The 21,145-nt window shown below is 38.2% G+C and overlaps 1 protein-coding gene across 1 annotated transcript in view; it reads left to right on the top strand.

The window, feature by feature from the left end:
• The window catches only part of ASZ1 (ankyrin repeat, SAM and basic leucine zipper domain containing 1), a 42,105-nt gene extending 23,618 nt beyond the window's left edge, over nucleotides 1-18,487 (top strand). Inside the window, exons 7-13 of the mRNA XM_037388219.1 lie at nucleotides 119-231; nucleotides 3,355-3,430; nucleotides 3,810-3,866; nucleotides 9,491-9,603; nucleotides 15,837-15,942; nucleotides 16,370-16,483; nucleotides 18,329-18,487. Of these exons, the coding sequence (XP_037244116.1) occupies nucleotides 119-231; nucleotides 3,355-3,430; nucleotides 3,810-3,866; nucleotides 9,491-9,603; nucleotides 15,837-15,942; nucleotides 16,370-16,483; nucleotides 18,329-18,487 (738 nt within the window). The remainder of the gene's footprint in view (nucleotides 1-118; nucleotides 232-3,354; nucleotides 3,431-3,809; nucleotides 3,867-9,490; nucleotides 9,604-15,836; nucleotides 15,943-16,369; nucleotides 16,484-18,328) is intronic.
• The last annotated feature ends 2,658 nt before the right edge of the window (nucleotides 18,488-21,145 follow it).

Below are 21,145 nucleotides of genomic sequence, written 5' to 3' on the forward strand. Positions count from 1 at the left end.
ATGTTTCGTGTTCCCTGTAAATAGTAATTTATGGTAGAACTCTTTGTAGTTTTATTCCTGTGTATTTCTTTATGCATTTTGAGTTTGAATAATAATTAATTCATTTTGGCTCTTCCAGATACATAGTTTACTCTCTTTGGCTGCAAATCACTTTCAAGGGAGATACCATGAAACAATTAAGCAAGAGGTTATGTACAAATTTCTGACAGCTGCCCCTGACCGCAGAGTTGGGTAAATACACTATGACTGTAATTTCAGCTTATAAACACTCCTAAGAGATTGTATTTGTTCATATCAATGATTAAGTTGTACTGATATATATTGTTTGGTGCACTCCAAGAGTCCACAGTAAATATATTAATGTACTATTAATTTTTCAATATTGCAAAGTTCCTTTGCATTATAAACAAAGAACATGCTCTAGATCTTTTCTTCCTCTTACTTAGTGTAAAGTACAGTAGAGCCAGGTTCCAATGGCACTTCATTTCAACTCTGTTAAATTTGTATGCTCCCCTGTTGTGTTCTCCTTGTGTGATTATTTTCATTTTATGTTAATTTTTAATGCTTTCACTGAATGCCTGTTTTCAGCTTCATGTCGCCAGGAAGAGCTATGCCTTTTCTTTTTTCAGTGTATGTGAGAGTCAAAATTAAGTATGAACATCAGTTAAGCTCTAGAGCTTTTTGTATAGTGTGCCCCTGACCCTGAAGCTTGCAGGTGTCCTGTGACTGAAATAAGCCCCTGCTTCAGCAGCTTTGAAGATCTCTGGTCTTCTAGTACCCATCTGTATGTAATGGCCTCAGTGTTAGAACAGATCTCTCTCTTTTTAATAAGTTTAGGTTTTTTAGGACATTTCCCAGGCTTTTTCTGGTATAAAGAAATAAACTTAACACTGTGCAGCAGTTATCCAACGTGGATTTAGTGCTGTTGAAACATGACAGTGGCTAGAGGATGTTCTACCAGTGTTTGCGAGGTCTTGATAAGCTTTTAAAATAAGACAGTAAAATCCTGAAGCCTGCTTAAAGTACTTTGTGACAGCTAGATGTCTAGCTATGCAAATGTAATTCTGTATTAGGCAATTCTTGGGCTTCCAGGATTTCACAGTGTTTCAGTAGTCTTTTTCTAAACTTCACTGGTTTTCTCTGCATCTGATGAGAAACTGGTTTGTTTGTATATTTTTGTCAAGTTCAAGGTTTTTTATATTTGCAATAGCTAGTTCTGATGTTTCCTAACCTTGAGCATTTCTGGTAATTAGTAGAACTCTTGATTTCAGGAGGCAGTCCCCTGGAGATACTAGATGTCTGGCTGTTAAACGCCTGTTCTTAAAAATACAGCTTATCCACTTCCACACACGTACATACCCAGCCCCTAGTAAGCTGGGTTTTTTTCACCTAGTGGTAGTCAAGAGGTACACTGATGCCCGTGTTTACTCCATCGTAGTTCCTTGAGCTGGATGTCTCCTTCCTGCCATTTGCCTGTATAATTTTCATCACAGGCATTCCCAGTTGTCTTCTGAAGTCCCTGTTCTTTCAGTTGCTCCTAATGCGTCATCTGGTACTGATATCAGTTGTGGCTCACCATGCAGGGTCAGTGAGTGTAACTTTTTCTTGCTGTTACCATCCTTTTGTCATCCTTAGGTAATGAGTGTAGCTTCAGTCATTGCTGTCTGCCATTCTGATTAGACAGTTGTCCTGACTTCAGAGCCCTGGACTATGCAAGGAAATGCACATACCTCTCAGGAATTTGCTTTCTTCAGCTCCTGGATTAGGTCCTTTTCTGGTTCAGAGGCTTTCAGATTTTTGTCTGGATGTTGAATAGCCCGTTCTTTGATCTTGGGGGAGAATGTCCTTTCCTTGCACCTTTAATGGAACAAAAAGTCTTGAGTTACCCAAGAGCTCCAAAACCTTTGCAAACTGGGCACTTTGGGTGCCTAAATAACAACCCTTTGCCATGGCAGGTCATTCACACACTGTCTCCTCTTGCCAGTTGAAGGGTATTGGCTGTACATACAGTGTTTGGGTGTATATGTGAATTGCTTACTTCAAAGACTGGTTGTTGCTCTCTGTGTGTTGAGGGAGGAGGAGTTGAGCGGAAGATAACACAATTCTACACAACTTCATTGTAGGGATGATGGGTTTAAACTCTATTAAACTATTTAAAACTTTTTGTATTTTTTTGAAGGCATGTATTTTCATGAAGGCATGCTCACAGAATTATTAACTTACTACAGTGTGGAAGTTGCATAAACTCCTTCATGTGTGAGTTAGGGTGTCCATCCTTGTAAAGGAATAGTAATACTTAAATACCAGAAATCCTGGAATGCAAGATTCACAATGTGCAAACCTGAAATATTTTCTCACGTATTTAGAACAATTATCAGAGAGGTTTGTTTTTTTCCTGGGAGGGGGAGGTTGGTTGCTTGCTTTTTTTTTTTCTTCTTTTTTTTTTTTTTGTTTTGTTTTGTTTTGGGTTTTTTTGTTTGTTAATACAGGTTTTGATGGGAGCTCTTTGAGTCTTTGATGTGAAAAGCAGGCAGCCCATTTCAGGGCCTACAATAAGACAAAGCAAACTTACCTCTTTAACTTGAGGTTTTGGCAAAGAGTCCACTGTAGCAATTGCAGTAGTCCTTTCCGCATTGTGTATGATTTGCTTTTTCATTTCATTCTGTTCATTACAGTTGTTCTTCTGATTGTTGAAAGCTTGTTGAAAGTTAAATTTGTTTTTCTTCCTTATATCTTCATATCTTTTGATAGGGTGTGGAATCAACATTTATATTTTATCTTTGTTTATAATGTTAAACTCTGAACCTAGAGTGGGTTATACTACTTCCTCAGTCTAGCTTCCAAACAGTAGTCTCCTGACGACAACTTTCTTACTAGACTAATTTCCACTGTCTTTAATTACAGACATTCCTGTTTTCTTGATAACCTTTTTTGGTTTAAATGGAACCCGAAGGGTAACAGTTGTAAGCTGAATCCAATTTACATGGATGTTATCTGATAAGAATACAGTTATCTTCCTTAACTCCACCTCCAAATTTTTCAGGCTTTTGCAACACAACTTTAAGGTTCGGTTGGAAAATTTTGCTACTTAAAATGACTATTATTTATGAAAATAATTTTCTTTAGGTTCAATTCAACTCATTAGACAGAAAAGCCACTTAAAAGATTTTGATAGATAAAATTGTACCCCATGATGCTTGTGAGATACTACTATTATCAGTAGGTGTGTACAACTTCAGGTTGCTCCTAGTGCTTTGTCTGGTGAGCTTTTCTGTAGTATTCTGTTCTGGATGTCTCCCCCCCCGCTTCGATTTCCACTCTTTTCATCTCAAATCTCATTACTTATGTTTACAGTTCCTCTTCAGCTTTTGATGACATGGAAGTGTTTTTACATGGTCTTGGTCTAGAGTACATAATAGGATTACTGAAGGTAAGCCTGTGGTGTATCTGCTATCTGTAAAGTAACCCATGAAAGCAAAATGCACCTACAGCATAAAAGAAATTTCTGTCACTACTAGTATATTAACTCAAATAAATGTATTAAATTAATTCAGATAAATTTATTAAATATAAGTTTATATAAAAAGTGTTGAGTTAAACTGCAGTGGACTGAATTGGATTGCTTGATTTTGATTATGTGTGTTAGTCACCACATGATGTTTCTAAACTAGAGAACTCTCCCATTCGATAATGGTGTTGTATAGCTGGTTTTGCTTCTGAAAACTGAAGTAAAACATAACTGGAAAAAATCAAGTAAAAATTTCTTCTGAAATTCTTTTTGATGGTAGAAACCCCTTTGTTTTATGCAGGAAAGAGATATATCTTTAAGACAACTTCTGATCATGCAGAAAGATGAGCTAATACAGGTCAGTTTAATACTTTAGAACTTAATCTGGTTTTTTTCTTTTTTCTTAAATGTTTTAATATCTTAACTTCTCTTAACCTTGTAAGAATTTTTTTTTAATATCTGTTTGCAGACTTCAACTTTTTGAATTTTACTGTGAATATAGACAGACCTTTTCTGAAGTATGTAATCCCACAGATCAGCTTTGAATTCTGTGAGTTGAATTCTTGCATCTTGCTCTGGCTAGATCTGACTATGAAGTGGAATTCCCCAGTATTTCTTTGCTGCAGTGATGTGGGAGTTGGGGTGTGAGCAGGAAATAGTTCTGTTTAAAATTTTAATTGTTACCATTTTTAGTATTCAAGTATGTTTTCCCTGAAAGGAAATCAGTGACAGGACTAGCAGTAGGTAATCCTAAACAACTAACTAAACCACATTTGTTAAATGTGGTCCTCTTTTGTGAGGCGGTAATTTCTGTTGGAAAAACAAGAACTCTCTTATATTGTGGAATCTCATATCCCACACAGGTTTGTAAAACTTCACCCAAAAAAAAGTGGAGGAGAGTAGATTTGGTTTCTTACAGTTTACTGCAGCTGGGAAGGTTGGTATTTCACTGTTAGTCAGGACTAAGTGATGCATTATTACGAAGTTTCAGTTTCCACTTGAGGTAGGGTGGTTGCTTTTCCTTAGTCTTTACTGGAATTATTCCTGTGGGAAATGAAAGACTTCCTGTGCTTACAGAAGGATGCCATAATAAAATCCAATTATAGGAGTCTCTTTGGAACAATGTTCAGTGCTTCAGGATGAGGGATTCTTCTAGCACTCTGTACCTGGTCTGGGATACCAAAGATGCCTCATTAAAATAGCTGCCTCAAGCCTGCACCCTGCTACTGATGCTAACCGTGTCTTCAGCAACATCTTTTTTCCTCTTATTCTGGCACCAAGCAGGTGTGTGTTCTAGCGGCTGGAACCAACATTTGCATACAGATGTTAATACTCCTTCAGAGTTGGTGTAACAAGGATGGTTTATGTGAAGTTTAGTCTTGTAACTGAGTAGAGTTTAAGAGTTTTGACAGAGTTCGGAAGTACTTCTGTGTTCTCAGAGGAAGCATCTATAGGGAGCTTTGTCAATTAAGAGATTTTTAAGAGTTCACTTAGACCTAAATATGCATGTCAGCATGTTCTGATGTTACTGCTTTTCTGAAGCCTCAGAATCATGCCCACTGAAGAGGATCCCAGTGTGGGCTTTATATGAATCTTAAAACCCCTGTTGACAAGAATTTTGCTCTTAGATGAGATTTTTGTGTCTTTCATCACTGTGTGAGCTGCTGTGTTGGTTATAATTGCATTAAACTGCAAATCTGACTGCATATATGTTCATACTCATCACCTGTTTTGATGCTGTAATCATTATTTGGTTTTGTCCAAGGGACATTGCAGGAAGGGGAGAGAATTGTGGACTTTAATGAATGGCTAAGCCTTATTGTTCCTTCACCAGACTCCAACTTCTGTTTCTGTGTTCTAACATGTTTGAGGCTCCCTATTTTAAAGAGGGCTTTTTTGGACAAACTGAAGTAAATATCTGGGGCTCCTCTTGCACAGGAAGATAATACCTATAGGAGCAGAAGTGTCTTGCCTCTTAGCTCTGCAACAGCAGGAGGCATTTCCTGGAAAATAAGTCATGCTTTGTGCATGGACATAAATTAATTAGTGAGTCTTCAATAGAGAATTTGAAAAATTACATAACACTCTTGGCTTATTAGCACTTCATAAGTTATCCTAAATTCTTGATGCAGTCTAGTTTTAGAGCTCTGCTAACAGTTTGTCCCCACACTACTGATAGAATAAATCTAATCTGTAACTCCAGAGTTAAAGTTTTTAGTGTGATGGCAGATCGTCAGCTAACAGCCAGCTATTTTAAAGAGCCTGGATCTTATTACTACGAAGATTAATGATGACCTCTGATGGATGCCTGTGAACCAAGCTGCTTTGTATCCGGAGAACTAGGGAGAAATCCTGTCACTAACATGATACGCTTGCCTTCATCAAACTATATCAGAAAGATATTTTCTCTGTAAATGTCTTTATCTGTATTCTACACAGTGCCTAAACAATGACTCTCAAGCTGAAATCCTTGCATTCCTCAAGTTTATAAACTCTTCCATACTGAGACAAGTCTATTCAGTATGCTGTGACATGTCCATTCAACATTTGAAGGTTTTTGTCTGATCCTATGCTACTCATAACCCTCAGATCTTTTTTGTCTGGGTTGGTTTTTTTTTTTGGGGGGGGGGTGTTGAACATTGGTCTCACAAGATAGCAATAGAAGTAATTTTTCCTCTGGATGCATTTAGGACTAGGAAGGTTCCTTTCTCTCATGTTTATTAGTTTAGAATAAATCTGCATCCTTTTCTGGATTTGAGAATGCATAATGAAAAGTTGACACATCAGAATTCAAAATATAACCCAGAAGTTTAACTTCATCATTAGAGAATTATCTGGTCTGTGTGCTTCCGTATCACAGTTCCAAGACTCTCCTTCCTCTGCCCTCCCTCCGCACAAGAAAGCATTTAATATTTGGCAGGAAAATGTCAGGTTATTAAAAATAGTGGCCACTTGGGCAAGATGGCAAGAATGTAAGAGTCCATGTATAACTTCACGGCTTTTATCTGAGAAGCATGTCATCTTTCATGTGTTGAGGCAATCTGTTATTCACCTTTTCTTTTGTTTCCATCTAAAGGATGACAGAAAAATCATGTTGATGGTGGAGCATGAGCTTGGGACATGGATTTTCAAGAGCTGGGTTTTATTTATGTATTTATTTAAGTAAAGAATAAAATAGGTGATTAACGTTAGAGTTGTTGTGCCTAAAATCAAAATCTAGACTGCGCACAATTGTTTTACAGATACAAGCAAGCTCTTGTACACCGCTTGTACTTTCTTAAAACATACGGCCACTTCACAATAATGTTTGCGTTATTTGGACTGTAGAGTATAATTAAACCAACACCAACTTAAAACCTTGCTTATCCATAAGGAAGAAGGTCTTCTTGCACTGTGAATGTTCCATACATTAATCACTGCATGAGTAGTCAGGTTCTGGATAACCCTCACGTTCATCAGAGGTGGCCTGGAAAGGGAAATATGTCTGCTTTTGGGAAGTAGTTCGAACTGGTCTATATATTTCTGTCCCTTAAGTTCTGCACCTAGTACCTCTGAGTTCAGAATTACTGTGGTGGTGGAAGGCTTTACCTATGATGACTTTTATCACATCCTTTACTTCCTAAACCATATCTTCAAGATGTGGTGATGCTCAGTCTCAGATTCATTTGCAGAAGGATGAAATTGTGTTTTATTTATAGGGGAACAAAGTACAGTGTCTTCCTGATACGCTAGTCAAAGCTGTGTCATGATTTGCTAGTTCAGGAACGGGAAGATGGAGTCAAAAGCAAACCCCACGTTCACCGTAGTTCCTGCTTTAAGCATGATAGTTTTAATATTAAAGAATAACTACCATTCTGTTCTTGGAAGAGCTCATTTGATTTGTTAAATCTTGAAAAGTTTTTCTTGAAAAAGAAACTTCCTGCTCTTGCATAGATCAGCTTACTTCTGCATCATGAAATGACTGCTGTAGTGCTTTATAAGCATTAAGAAAGCATTAGTTCGTACCAGATAGGGCTCCACAAGGCAAACTTGAAAACTAATAAATAGAGCAAACCTACAGCTTGACATAATAACTTCTAGGAAGCCCAGATCTTTCTTTCTTAAGGCTGCTAGTGATATTTACCAAAGAAAGTAGAGTACAATTTCTTCAGGTACCCATGGCAACCTATCAGAAACTCAAAAGTTCTTGACACCTGTGGTTAAACTCCCAATAAATCTTGTTGGGATTTTACATTTCTGAAGAACTTACTTGTCTATAGACTTACAACATGGTTTTGAAATGTTTCAAGATGCACTTGTGAACCCAGAGTAGCATGTTACCTGTGATTTTTGAACACCTGGTAGAGAACCTGGAGGACTGTTTTATGGAGCCATGACAAACACTGAGCATAAAGAAACAATACTTTCACACAAAGCAAGCATTTCTCTAGGCACCTTCTCTTCCCTAGAATTGCTGCTTGGCACTATACGAGAAAGTGAGACTGTCTGGCTTTTTGATCTGATGTGTTGTCAGCCATTCATTCAAAATTCTTTCTGCAATAATTACAGAAATGTGGGAGACTGCAGACACTAACATCTTCCAGATTTCTGAGGCTGCAGCAGGGAACTTGAGGCCCTCAAAACATCAGTGAGAGTCCCATATATTCTAGCTTCGGACACTGTGGGATCCTTGCAGTCTCAAATTCCAGAGTGGTCCACTCCTCCTGAATCCAGGTGCTCAGCTGGAGAATTAGGAACAAAGTCCTACTTGAAGCTGGCATTATGAGGTTTTTCACTTGTGTGGAGAAGCATCCTTAGGGCTGCTAATATCAGAAGTCCTGTGTTGCACAGCAGCCTGTTAGACGAGCAAGGGAGAATACTGAATGTGCCACAGAAGCACTTCCCTTTTAAGAAATGAACTTTTTTTCTTTTAAGTGTTCTGCAAGAAAACTCTTAGCCTATAATTTAAGTACGAGTTAAATTTTCATCTGAAATAGTTGATGGATAACACAGCTGACAATGTTTTGTGTCCCAGGCATCACTTGGAGAATCTCAGTTACATAGTGTTTATCTCCTGAAGAAAATTCTTCAGCTAAAAAAGACAAAAAGCATTGAACACTTCAGAACTTTTCTGTTGTTGTTGGAAGCATTAACCAGGACTATAGAAGATGACCTGATTTGAGCTTAGGGACTTTATAAACTGACGTCAAGTAGTATTTGGGATTGGTCTTAATTTGAGGTGAGAAATCTATTCTGAGTTTATAAGTATGCTGTCCTTGAAGTACATAAAAAGGCTGCTTTTACAGGCTGTTTCTTGGTAGAAACATCTGGCTGAACGTCTCTTTAACAGATCATATTCTCTCTACTGGTTTCTGATCATTCAAAGTTTTGGAGGTGGTATGAACCAACTAGATTTCTTTGTAGATGTAACATACTTTAAATGAGATTCTGTAAGAAAAGAAGGTTTTAGAAAGGCATCATATCTTATGAGATCAATTTCTCTAACTGGAAAAAAATATAAACCAAAAAGCTTGTAAAAGCCCTTCTTAAAATCTGGCCTCTTTCTGTAAAATTCTTCATTTGATGCTGATTTATATAGTTTCCATTCTTTCTGAGTAAAAATCATGATGATTGGTTATTTTGCTGTAAGAGATGACTGAGATGATTCTGAAATAGATGAGTATAACATCCTAACAACACAGGGATACTTATAAAAACTGCTATGAATTTTTTTTATAATCCTTAAACAGATTTTCAGAATATCCTGTGCAATTTCAGCTTGGCTTTTCCTCAGCTCTTGCAGTTTTGTTTCGCATCATTGAACATTTTCTGTGGTTTTTATTTTTTTCTCTTGGCAGTTATATACATTGTATTTTTTGCAATAACTTTAAAACAACTTCTTTTGACTCAATAATTAGAAGCTCACACAATAAATGGTACTATACTGTTACGTCTAATAAGTATTAAAAGTGAATTATAGTTGGAATTACTTTTTAAATTTAGATTGGCATTACAAATCCTGGAGATCAACAGAAACTCCTAGATGCTATTAAGGAGCTACAAGTGGAACAAATAAGTATTGGAGACCTCCCTGAAGTGGTGAAGCTGGAACTGAGGTAATAACTGTATACCTAAGGAAATGGAAGTGAAATATGAACAATCTAAGGTGCCTGCGTTTTTTTCTGTAACTCAAAAGTAAAATTCTCTCACGCCTTATCCCATGCATAACATTCATGAGGGTGTATGCCAGTTAGTGGATTATGAGGGCTGGTGATAGGTGTACAAAGAAAGCTGGAAGCATAGATTCCTGCTGTAGGTATCTTTTGATGGGTTATATTGCCATTTTATGCCATTACTTTGGCCATCTTTTTTAGTGATTGGTTCTTTCTTTGTACCTCAGACAGGGTTTCATGGCCTTGCTGTGCCGTTTTTTTACTGCCTGGTGTTCATATCATAAACTATGAAACTGGCTTCTTGGGTTCTAATATTAACTCATTCCTTAATTTCTTTGATAGGCTCCAATGAGCATGGTTTTTTTTATTTCTCTGTGGAAATGGGGTCTTGCCCTGCTTGCTTCTCCGTGCTTCGAGATTGTCATGGCACGGATCCTTACAAACCCTATATGATGTGGTCTCTGAAATTCTCCATCGTGTCTGTAGACAAGGCAGGCTCTGTTAGTCTCAATTTTTTCTGATTGTAAGATGCAATAAAAAGATGTGTGAGAGGGAGAGATGCCTATAATTTCTGCATAGGAGTTTAATTTTCAACTAATAAATTAATTACTTGTACATGTCTGAAATCATAAATGCGACTGTTGTAGAGATGCAGGATTTTTTTCCTTGTTTTTCTCTTCCACTGGAAGCAGTTTTAATTGGCTTCCAAAAGACCCTTTTATTATATTACAAGTGAAAAACTTACTGAGCTGTTTTCCTTATCATGGATTATATTTATGAGTAGAAATAGGTTTATAAGGAAACTTTTTTCAGAAAGTGTTACTCCTTCAGACTTTCATTCCAACTTGATATTTTTCCCATTACAGGTTCTTTTTTACAGCCTTAAGCATCAGCTCTGCAATACCTGTCATACTTCTAGTATAGCCTTGTACAGTCTCATGAAAGCCGGGCCTGAGATGAGAGGGACGTCCCTTAGCAACCTTATTAAACTTCATCAGTCCCCTAAGCCCTGGTAGAGCACTCCCCACATCCAGATCAAAAAGTAGAATGAAGGCTATATTAAGCATGGAGTTGTCTTAAGATTTGTTGAACCTCTTATCCTCTATTTTGTTGTGTAAATATCATTTTTTTCCAGAAGAGAGACAGGCTTGAATTTAGGTTCTGTGCTTGTATATTCCCTCTTCTTCTTCCCAGAACTGTAGCAGAATAGCTCCTGAAAATAGGAGTATTATGATACTTCAATTTGCAAAAGTTTTAGAAATGGACTCAGGCAGAAAAGGGTGGCTCGCCTTTCAGAGGCTTTAGTCAGCTGAACCACAGTTCAACCACAGTTTGTTTAACGTAGAGAAGAGTGGTTTGGAGATACTGCTCCTTCCTCGTACCATAGCTGCATCACTATTAAGTTAGGTTCTCTGTGCTCGTTTCTCTCTTCCCAGTCCCACCACCGTTTGAATAGCATTGTGTTGCCTTACTTGAAGTGGCCTGGCTAGAGTAGTACTGGGGGAAACAACTCCTCCTTGCATCCAGTCTGCTCATTAAGTAACTTTATTCTTGGAAAAGTAAAGGTTCAGTTCCTCTTTAAAGTGTGTGTATCTCCCTCTTGACAAGTGACCTGACAGCTGTGCTGCAACTCTGCTAGGTATTTCTTCCCCTTCCAGAATAGTGGGGAGAGATGTCTGCGTTATTTAGGTACCGTAAGGCTAGACTCTGTTCATCACTTACATTGTTCGTTGGACCAAAGAATGTCCATACTTGGGTTCAAGTTCATTCTGTACACCTCACCATCCTTTGGAGGCAGCTGAATTGCACTGATTGTGTGTATTAGCCGTCATGTCATGGTGTGGCCCTACTGCAGCATTGTGTTTTGTGTTTTAGTTATGAGTCTGTCTAGTATATACTCCACTCCCATCTAGTCATTCTTACATATGCTGATTGCTCCTTATGCGGATACTGTGCCTGTATCTCTATCCATTACTGTGTTTATACAAAATAAGCTTTGCAGCCTGCTTGAGTTACGTTTTCGCAGCATGATGCCAAGATTGAGCTGTAGGATGTGGGAGGACATGCAAGGCACTTGGGGAAGGTCTTGAAAGACTCCGGTGGACTGGGAGAGCAGGGTGTTCATGTTCTAGTGCGGGACTTGATGCTGCTTCTAGTCTGTGAGATTTCATTTGACAGATGGACCACTCAGTGGATAAGGAATTGGCTTCGGTGGTTGCAGTCAAAGAGTTGTGGTCAGTGGCCTGATGTCCAAGTAGAGACCAGTGACGAGTGACATTCTTCAGGTGTCAGTATTGAGACGGGCACTGTTTAACATCTTTCTTAGCAACATGGACAGTGGGACTGAGTACGCCCTCGGCACGTTTGCCGATGACACCAAGCTGTGTGGTGCAGTCAACATGCTGGAGGGAAGGGAGGCCATCCAGAGGGACCTTGCAGGCTTGAGAGGTGGGCCTGTTCGAACCTCATTAAGTTCATCAAGGCCAAGTGTAAGGTCCTGCACATGGGTCAGGGAAATCCCAAGCACAAATACAGGCTGGGTGAAGAGTGGACTGAGAGCAGCCCTGTGGAGAAAGACAGGGTATTGGTGGACAAGCAGCTCAACATGACCTGGCAATGTGCGCTTGCAGCCAGAAAGCCAACCATACCCTGGGCTGCATCGAAAGAAGCCTGACCAGCAGGTTGAGGGGGGAGATTCTCCACCACTACTCCGCTCTCATGGGAACCCACCTGGTGTACTACGTTCAGCTCTGGGGCCCCTGATACAAGAAGGACGTGGACCTGTTGGAGTGAGTCCACAGCAGGGCCACAAAGATGACCAGAGCGCTGGAGCTCCTCTCCTGTGAAGACAGGCTGAGAGACTTGGGGTTGCTCAGCCCAGAGAAGAGGAGGCTTCAGGGGAACCTTAGAGCAGCCTTCCAGTACCTGACGGGGGCCTACAGGAAAGCTGGAGAGGGAGTTTTGACAAGGGCTTGTAGTGCTAGGACAAGGGGGAATGGCTTGAAACTGAAAGAGGATAGATTTAGATTAAATATAAGGAAGAAACTCTTCACTATGAGAGTGGTGAGGCAGTGGCACAGGTTTCCCAGAGAAGTTGTGGATGCCCCATCCCTGGAAGTGTTCAAGGCCAGGTTGAATGGAGTTTTGATCAGCCTGGTCTAGTGGAAGGTGTCCCTGCCCATGGCACGGGGCTTGGAGCCAGATGATCTTTAAGGTCCCTTCCAACCTAAACCATTCTATGATTCTGTGATTCTCCATCAAAACCAAGTGTGTACTTTCAGAAGACAATCCAAGTACAAACTAGTACATATGCTGTGAGAGTGAAGAACTAAAGTTCCAGCACACAAGAGGGTACAAACCAGTATGATATGGATACACCATAAATCCTGTTGACAGCACCTGTACTGTTCTTGTTAAAATATAGGCTTTGCTGCTGAGCTGAGGTAGTAGGCCAGGCATCTAGGTGTCCGGCTGTCCAAGTTAGACACCTTTAGAAAAGGGTGTTGACTCTTCAGCAAGGGATAATTAGCTGCACTTTAAGCTGACTTTGCCTAGTTCAAGCTTCATGCGGTTTTGTGCTAGAAATGTATGCAATGTATGCTTTTTTCAGACTGTTCTATAGTGGTGTTTAGTATACACATTGAAGCAGAACAGCTTAAAAATGTGAACAGAGGAACTAAGCAGAGAAATATAAAAAGTTAGCAGTTCAGTGCGTGTGTGGCCAAATACAATAAAAAACCTACATGATGTCTGGTACAGTCTCACACACCGGTGACATAGCGAATTCCTAGTACAATATGGGTTTAGAACATATGTCGTTCTCAAGACCAGAAAATAATGGATTGATTAAAGATTGTACACAAAATATGACAGCATTTCAGTTATGGCAAGCACTGCATAGTTTTCTAGAAAATGGCTTGACATGTATTCTAGGAATCTGACCTAGAGACTAAAATTATAGGCTATGTTTACATGCTATTATATAAAGATTTTACTACCCACTGGTTCAAAGTCATTCTGTGAGAAGGAAAATCAGTCATTAAGTCATAGAAAAACTAACATAGTAGGAAATGTTGAACTGATTGATTATAAACTCATAGTGTCTAGCACTGTTTAGCCACTGGTGTTTTGACAGCCATTAATTCTTTTAAAAAGTGATTCCTTTTTGAAAACTTTATTTCCATTTGCAAATTTAAGAACATGTCACTGCAACAGATACAACATTCTATGAAAATGGTTTTTAAGACCTATTATTGGTATAATAATGAAGTATGAGAAGTGTAAATGTTAGTCTTTCCTTTTTCCCCCCCTCCCCATTTCATGCCTATGACATATTTTATTTTTCACTGAGAATCCTTCCAGAATTCCTAAAAATAATTTCTTTCGTGACAGAACACAGAAGGTACTGTAACTGATCCTAGCCAGCTAAAAAGTTGTTTGTAAGTAGAAGGAAATTTTCATGAACATGGCTTGACTGTAGTAATGTGGGAAAACTTTCAGACTATCTCCAGATTTGTTTATTTTTTTTAGGGTTTGGTTTTTTACCCTAAATATTCTGTTCAGTTTTTGTTTTGAAATAAATACTAATTTATTTTATAAAAACAAGCTTACAGGCTTTCTTACTTCCTTGTCCTCATAGAAACTGTGAAAAGTCTTGCTTTTTAACCTCCAGCATCCGTACTGGTGCTTCTATATATTTCTAGTTTAAGTGTTAAAATCTTAACAGTTCAGCAGTGTTGCAAATCACAGATGTCCTGAGCAGTGGTGGAAACTTTGATTATGAGCTGTCTTGTGCCAAAGGTGAAGGAAGACACTGTGGGCTAAATTCAGTCTCTTGTTTAGACACTTCCACCACACTGGCATCTAGCTTAGTTTAACTGTTAGGCAAATTCCATGTATACCATTTTCGGAAGCAGCAGCAAGTAAGGTGGTGTAAGTACGTTGCATATAGGTTTAGTAGCAGATTGCCCTAAGGAAAAGAGGAAAGTTGTGGTCTGAATTAATTTATTCAGCTTCTTCCATAAATAAAACGGGAAGTCCTGCAGTAGTAACTTAAAATTGTTTCTTCTTTTGCCCTTGCTTGTTACTCACATGAATGGCTTATAGCTAGTGGAAACTTTTCTACTGGAGATAAAGGTACTTCTCAGGAGTTTCAGGGCTTGCGATCTCACTGTGTAAAAGCAAACAGATGATTTTCCTTGCCCCCTTTTCCTCTGCCCAGTCAGTGGCAACAACATGGCCAGCACCATGACTTACAACTAATGCGCTCTGAGGCTTCCAATAAAATAAATCGAGTCAGTGTCATGTGGGAGCGCTAGAAATTTAGCATTGAAATTAATCTGTGAAATTTTTCTATCCTTTTCTCCGTTCTTCAGAGATGCTGATCAAACTAATTTTCAGACTTGTCTTCCCACTTGGATTTGAGTACTAAGTATAAATTTTCTTCAAAGTAGGTAACATCAGATATTTTAGGCTTTGAGGAGTATATTTCCAGATCCAGGGGCCAAGCCAGTATTACTGGATTCTTTTTTCCTCTACTGTACTGGAGACTAAATGACTCTTAAATTAGGCATTTCAGTCCTAGCTCCAAAGTACAAACCAGATTATTTTTTTTCCCACATCTGCCTCAAAAATGTAAGCTGCAAGTCAGGAATATTAATATGTCAGCATAAAATTTACTATAAGTTCTCTGTTTCTGGTGTTGCAAGACTGTGATCTATATGCACGCATGTGCTGGAAAACAGTGTTGTAGTTACTATGCCTAGTGTATTAAAAATTTGCTCATGCAGCAGGTAATGAAATATTTTCATTAATAATACAGGATTGGTGAGAGTTAGAAACAAAAGTGGAAGTTGATAGAATGTTTCCAAAAACATTCTGGGTGACACTTTTTCAATTTTCGGTGCGTCTTACCAGCTGAATATTCCAGATAACTTAATGATTTGTTTTGCTTCCCAAAGAAGGGGGAGAACAACCAAAAAATCCAAAAACTTGCTAAGGTGTTAAATGTACTGTTTTACTAGCCTGTCTTGAAACGACACTGGATTTCTTCTTTATGCAATGAAACTGCATGTTGGTCTCACTCACTAGCCAATGTTGTTAATGCATAGATAATACTTAGCTTGCAAAACGTTACAGCCTGTAACAAATAACAGATTAATGTTTTATTTCTGTAGTGAAGATGAATTCCTCAAGTTTCTTCAGAAGTTGAATAAGGAGTGTGCTAAGCTGATTGTTCCTGTACAGACCATGAATAATCATTTTCTCAAAAATTCTCACAAGGTATTCAACCAAAGAAAAAAAGATTGATTTAGAGTATATTATTCTTTTGTAGAATATTGTTCTACCTTGTAAAATGAAAAATATGAATACTTACCAGCTGTCTTGATTGTTATATAGTTATACAGAGCTGTCCAATGTTCTTTCGCTGAAGGACACTTTTGAAAATAATTTATTTCAAAGAGTTAGGCCACCCAATTAAAAGAGATAGATTTGTTTCTTTGTGGTTCTCGTGGTAGGGGACTTAAGGTGACAGAAGTTTCCCACAAAGGCTGATAGAGTGTAGTAGGTTATGTTGTGCATAAATCATACAATGAAAACCCAGCATAAATACAGTTACAGACTTTTTCTGACACTGGCTTTTATGATATGTTAACTAAAGAATATTAAATAATAATCTACAGTAATTCTGGCAATTAACTATTAACAGGTAGTACTGCAGTGGGCACCGACTGAATGTTTTATTGAAGTCTGCAAAGACTTGGTTTGCAGCGCTGAAAAGCTGGGAGAAGAAGTTACCAAACTGAAGGACCTGGTGGAGAAGGTGGGTATGTGTGAGTGAGGCTGCTAAATACTGTGTCCAGGTTTCTGCATGCAGCTTCAAATGCAACATCCATCAGTGGAATGTTTCGTACCTTGGTCTGCCACAGGCTCTTTAGCTGTAGCTTGGACATTGCATCCACCTCTCCCGTTCCACATTTCCGTGAACAGAATGAGAAATACTCTAGAATATTCCACAGCAGCATGGACAGTCTCCACAGAAAGGCACCGTCAATTGTTTTCTTTGTACCGCAGGAAAGAATTAAATGCAGTGTATCCCTGTGCTCTTGGACAACCAGTGTGGCAGAAATGCCACTCTGAATACTTGCACTCTTACTTCTTAATTAAGGAATCTTTTGTTTGGAATTATTGACTCACAAGGAAGATACTAAGGTTTTATGGACTGAATGGGAGGCATCCCAGATAACTCTGCCGAGTGACAAAAGAAGAGGGTGGGAGAGGTCAAGGCTAGATGTTAGCACCACATCAGTCATTCTCAAACCAACACAATGACACGCTCTTGTCAGGTGGGGTCATTTTAAGTAATAGGCTAGTAAAAGGAATGGCTGCTGGGATAGAGTAAATGGAGCATCAGTGTCAGAAAGGAATCTGTTGCTGAACGAAGCCATGTGGATCTCAGACCTTTAGTATAATGCTACTAACGCAATTTCCTGTAGTTTAAGTAAATTTAATGTGATATAACAGCCTTCTCCCAATAAATCACTTAACACCAAATACGGTATTTTAAGAGGTAGATAGAGGCTGTGGCAAATAACTTTTTAGCTATTTGTGTACCTTTTTTCGCATATGCAGAAATAAATTGTATGTATATGTTTGCCTTCTGTATGTGCAGGCCAGTTACAAGGGCTGAGGAGATCCGAGTTAGGTGCCACTTGACTTTGCTGTCATCTGTACTTTGCTTCATCTTTAGCTGTCAAGATGAAGCATGGTGGCTTAGTGTTAAACAGGGGGTTTAAACATTAGCCTTCTAATTACTTAAAAAATGTAATTCCTGTTCTATTAAAATACTGTATAGTGGTTTATGAATTTCACTGATGAAGGCTTTAATACAAAACATTTGTGTGCTGCTTAATTTATGATGGGGCACTCGGATCAGTAGAGCACTGAAACATTTATTATGAAAAGTGCAAATTCAACTGAAACAGTTAAAACCCTTAGATAATAAGTTCGTATAAATTCCCTTAAAATCCACAGGACTGTTTGCCAAGCTTAGTTATTACACGACTGCAAGCAGTACGTGTTGTGTCTGTAGCATAGAATTTTTAAAAGCACAGTAAATGGCGGTGGCCTTCTAAGCATTACAAATGAAGGTAGGGAATCGGAACGTAACCCTGCTGCATCTCATGACAAGGCTCCACCCAGCTTCAACATGTACTCGAGAAGGCACTTGTAAGGTACTTTCCACTCTCCCTTTAATTTCAAGGAAGTCTAATCTGTTACATATGTAACTTGCTTTTTTAATGAACAGTTGTTTTAGTAATTAAATGACAAAATTTCTGGTTAAAATATTTTGATGATTGGAGTTAAAATGTTATGTTACTAGGTGTTTGTAACATCTATTAGCAACGTGTTTTACTTCTGAGGAATTACCTTCGTAAACAGTTTTTCTAATGCGTATTGCAGAATGATTAAGCATCAGGTAAGGGAAAGGTTTGCATCTGTTTATTTCCATTGAAGTAGGGCAGAAGACAGACAGTGAGAAAGAAATAATATCAGTTGTAGATGCATGCAAATTCTTAGGACTGGATACTTTATCATATACTTAAGTTTTCACGCTAACTTTTTTTTCTTTGTTGCACTTCTTACATGAACTTAACATCTGCCTCAGCATGAACAGAGGAATGACCCCAGCCAACTGAAACCTCCAGAAAAAGCACTCACCTTGGAAAAAAGATTAGTAAAAATGGGAGCGGTGACATTGCTTGGGTTTGGGTTTTTTTTCTTTATAACTACATTAGTGGTAAAGAAAACCCGACTTGAAGTTTAGTGCTATGAGTACTTTTGGAAAAATTGGTTGCATTATGCTTCTGTTCAATATATGCATGTGAGCTGAGGTCACGTGAAACAGTTTTCATTGTATCTGTAGTATTTGCGTCCAGTAAGTACTTTGATCTAGACATAAAGTTATTAAAAATGAAAACTGCTACTTAAATGTATCTTAGGGGTTTGTTTTCAAATTATTTTGTATATAGAATGTAGGTCTAAAATCTTGTGAAAGCTGCTTTTCTTTTTTGGCACAAAACTGTAATTATTGCTTACTAATTACTAGTTTCATTTTTACCTTTAGCTGTTGTTCAGGTGTGAACATAAGCAAGTAATTCTGATTATATCACACACTTGTGTTTAAAATTATGATGCAGGTATGTTTTGGGGGTTGGGAGGGTTTAAAATATTTTAATTATCTCGTGCAATTTTATGTTAAAGATCTTTTCCCTTACAGTTTTTCATATGAATCTATCCTATGAAAAACTTCCCAGTAAGGTATACTTTTTTTTTCCCCTTTGTCACAATCACAGGACTGTAGAGATCTTGTTACGCATTGCCTAAAAGTCATTTTCCACTGAATGGTGATACTCAAATTATGCCTGCAGTCTGTTTCTTTAGGGATACTTACTTCTATTAAGGGTTTCAGCACAGGTATTAAAAGGATTATAGGAGTCCTTTGCTATAAGAATGCAAGCAACTCATAAGGCATAGCAACATGTTTTTTTCTTGGTCTGGTCTTTCACTACAACAACTTCATACTTGGAGTAATCTTTTCTTAATAGTGTCTCCACTTTAAAAGATGGAGTGAAAACATTAATGCCTGGATTTCATCTGGTTACCAAACCAGCTACGTTGAGGAAAGGGAATTGGTGTAAGTTACTTCAAATCAGTTACGTTTTTGGAAACTTCAGTAAACATTTGTAAGAATGCTGAATATTTCTGAATGGACATTTTCTATCAAAATCAAACAAAAGGATTCTAAAACATCTAAACCTCAATGGGTGTGTCATGCTCTGTTTTCAGAGATGCTGTGTGGACTCTTATTAATCTTTGATGTTCCTTCCAAACACTAGTAAGGAGAAAACAAAAACTTGAATGCTACTCCAATTGTTGTCAGTTGTTCTCTGCTTTTTTGTTTCAGAAAACTACATTGGGTGTTAGTATGTTTTGTTGTTACTGCAATTGTTTTACCTCCTTTCCTCCCAGGTTTCTCCTTCAATGCAAGGAACATCCTACAGAGTGATGAGGCCAGAGGCAAATACAACATAAGTTGGGGGTTTTTTCCATTCTATTCCCAACTTTGAGTCAGAGGGGATAAGCAGTATTCACCACCACCGCCATTCACCAGCACAAGTAGAGAAGTGCACCCGTGCTATCAGCATACTGACTTGAACCAACAAAGTATAGAAAAGGAAATATCTTAAAAATAATACTCTATTTCTTCATATTACTTTATAATTATAAGGTGTATATGTAAAATGTACCTTTATAAATGTAAACTAACAGGATGCATATCACAACAGGAAGAATCCATGGAAATACAAAAATCTGTAAAGTGCAGTTTTAACTGCTTGTCATACACATGGAACCTTATATATCCACAGCACTCCTCCTCTGATGGGCTTGAAATAAAGCTCCAATGCAGTTGTCCAGTGATGGGATGGCTCACGAGTGTTGCTAGAACTTTGACACCTAACATCTTTTGGGTTTTTCTGTTGGGTAAAGGTGTTGGGGTTTGGGGATGGAGGAGGAGTAGGCAGGCATTTTGATCTGACTCTGTTTCCAACACGTACTTTCTCTTTAGTTAAGTGGAATTATTTCAACCACTACTAAGATTTCTGTGATACTGCCCTTGAAAAGACTGTTACTTAGGTTCACTATTCCTCACTGCTCCACTTCAGTGAGAATTTGCATTAATGAAGCCACTTCAAAGGATGTTGAGTGTACCTTCTTTTTCAGCAGATGCATTCCCTACCACTAGTAAATCTTGCCATTTGAGACAGTAAAAATGTGAATTATTTTTTTCCATGAATTTCAAGAAAAGGTCCATTTACATGGAGGCCTTTTAAGCTAACCTTGGTGGTCTTGCAGTTGGAAAGGAAATCTGCTCCAGAAAAGTTTTATCAGTATTTAACTAAATTATAGGTATAACAACGTGAATGATGATATTCCTATGAGGCGAAAAAATAATGCAAGATAGTTGCTGATAATTTTTTTTTTCTAGTTTGAGATTTACAAAAAAATATTCTTTGCAGAAATGAGTTAGAAGTCTGAACACTTGGAGCTGACCTCCAAAACACAACTGAGAGAAGCTGGTCCTGTTAAGTTACCTTATGGATCACCTATTTCAGATGCTTATAATCATGATTGCAAACATGCATGTGAACTCTGTTTTGCTTAAACATAGACTTTCTGCCAGCAGCATCCTTAGCATGGTGCGCTGTTTAAGAACAGTGTTCAAAATGGCATAAACCACACGTGAGAAGCAAGGGGCTCGGAGTAGCCATTTTAAGCTGTCTCATTGGTCGGTTGTGAACTGTGTTGCATGAGTAAGATACGTTAAGAACCAAATAGGGAATATTTTAACATACCATATCATAAAAAAATTGGTGTTTTCCTCTTCAGATTCCAAATTCAGGCTTAAACAATTAGTTTCAAG

Source organism: Falco rusticolus, chromosome 5 (genome assembly GCF_015220075.1).
Source record: "Falco rusticolus isolate bFalRus1 chromosome 5, bFalRus1.pri, whole genome shotgun sequence".
NCBI classification, from domain to species: domain Eukaryota; kingdom Metazoa; phylum Chordata; class Aves; order Falconiformes; family Falconidae; genus Falco; species Falco rusticolus.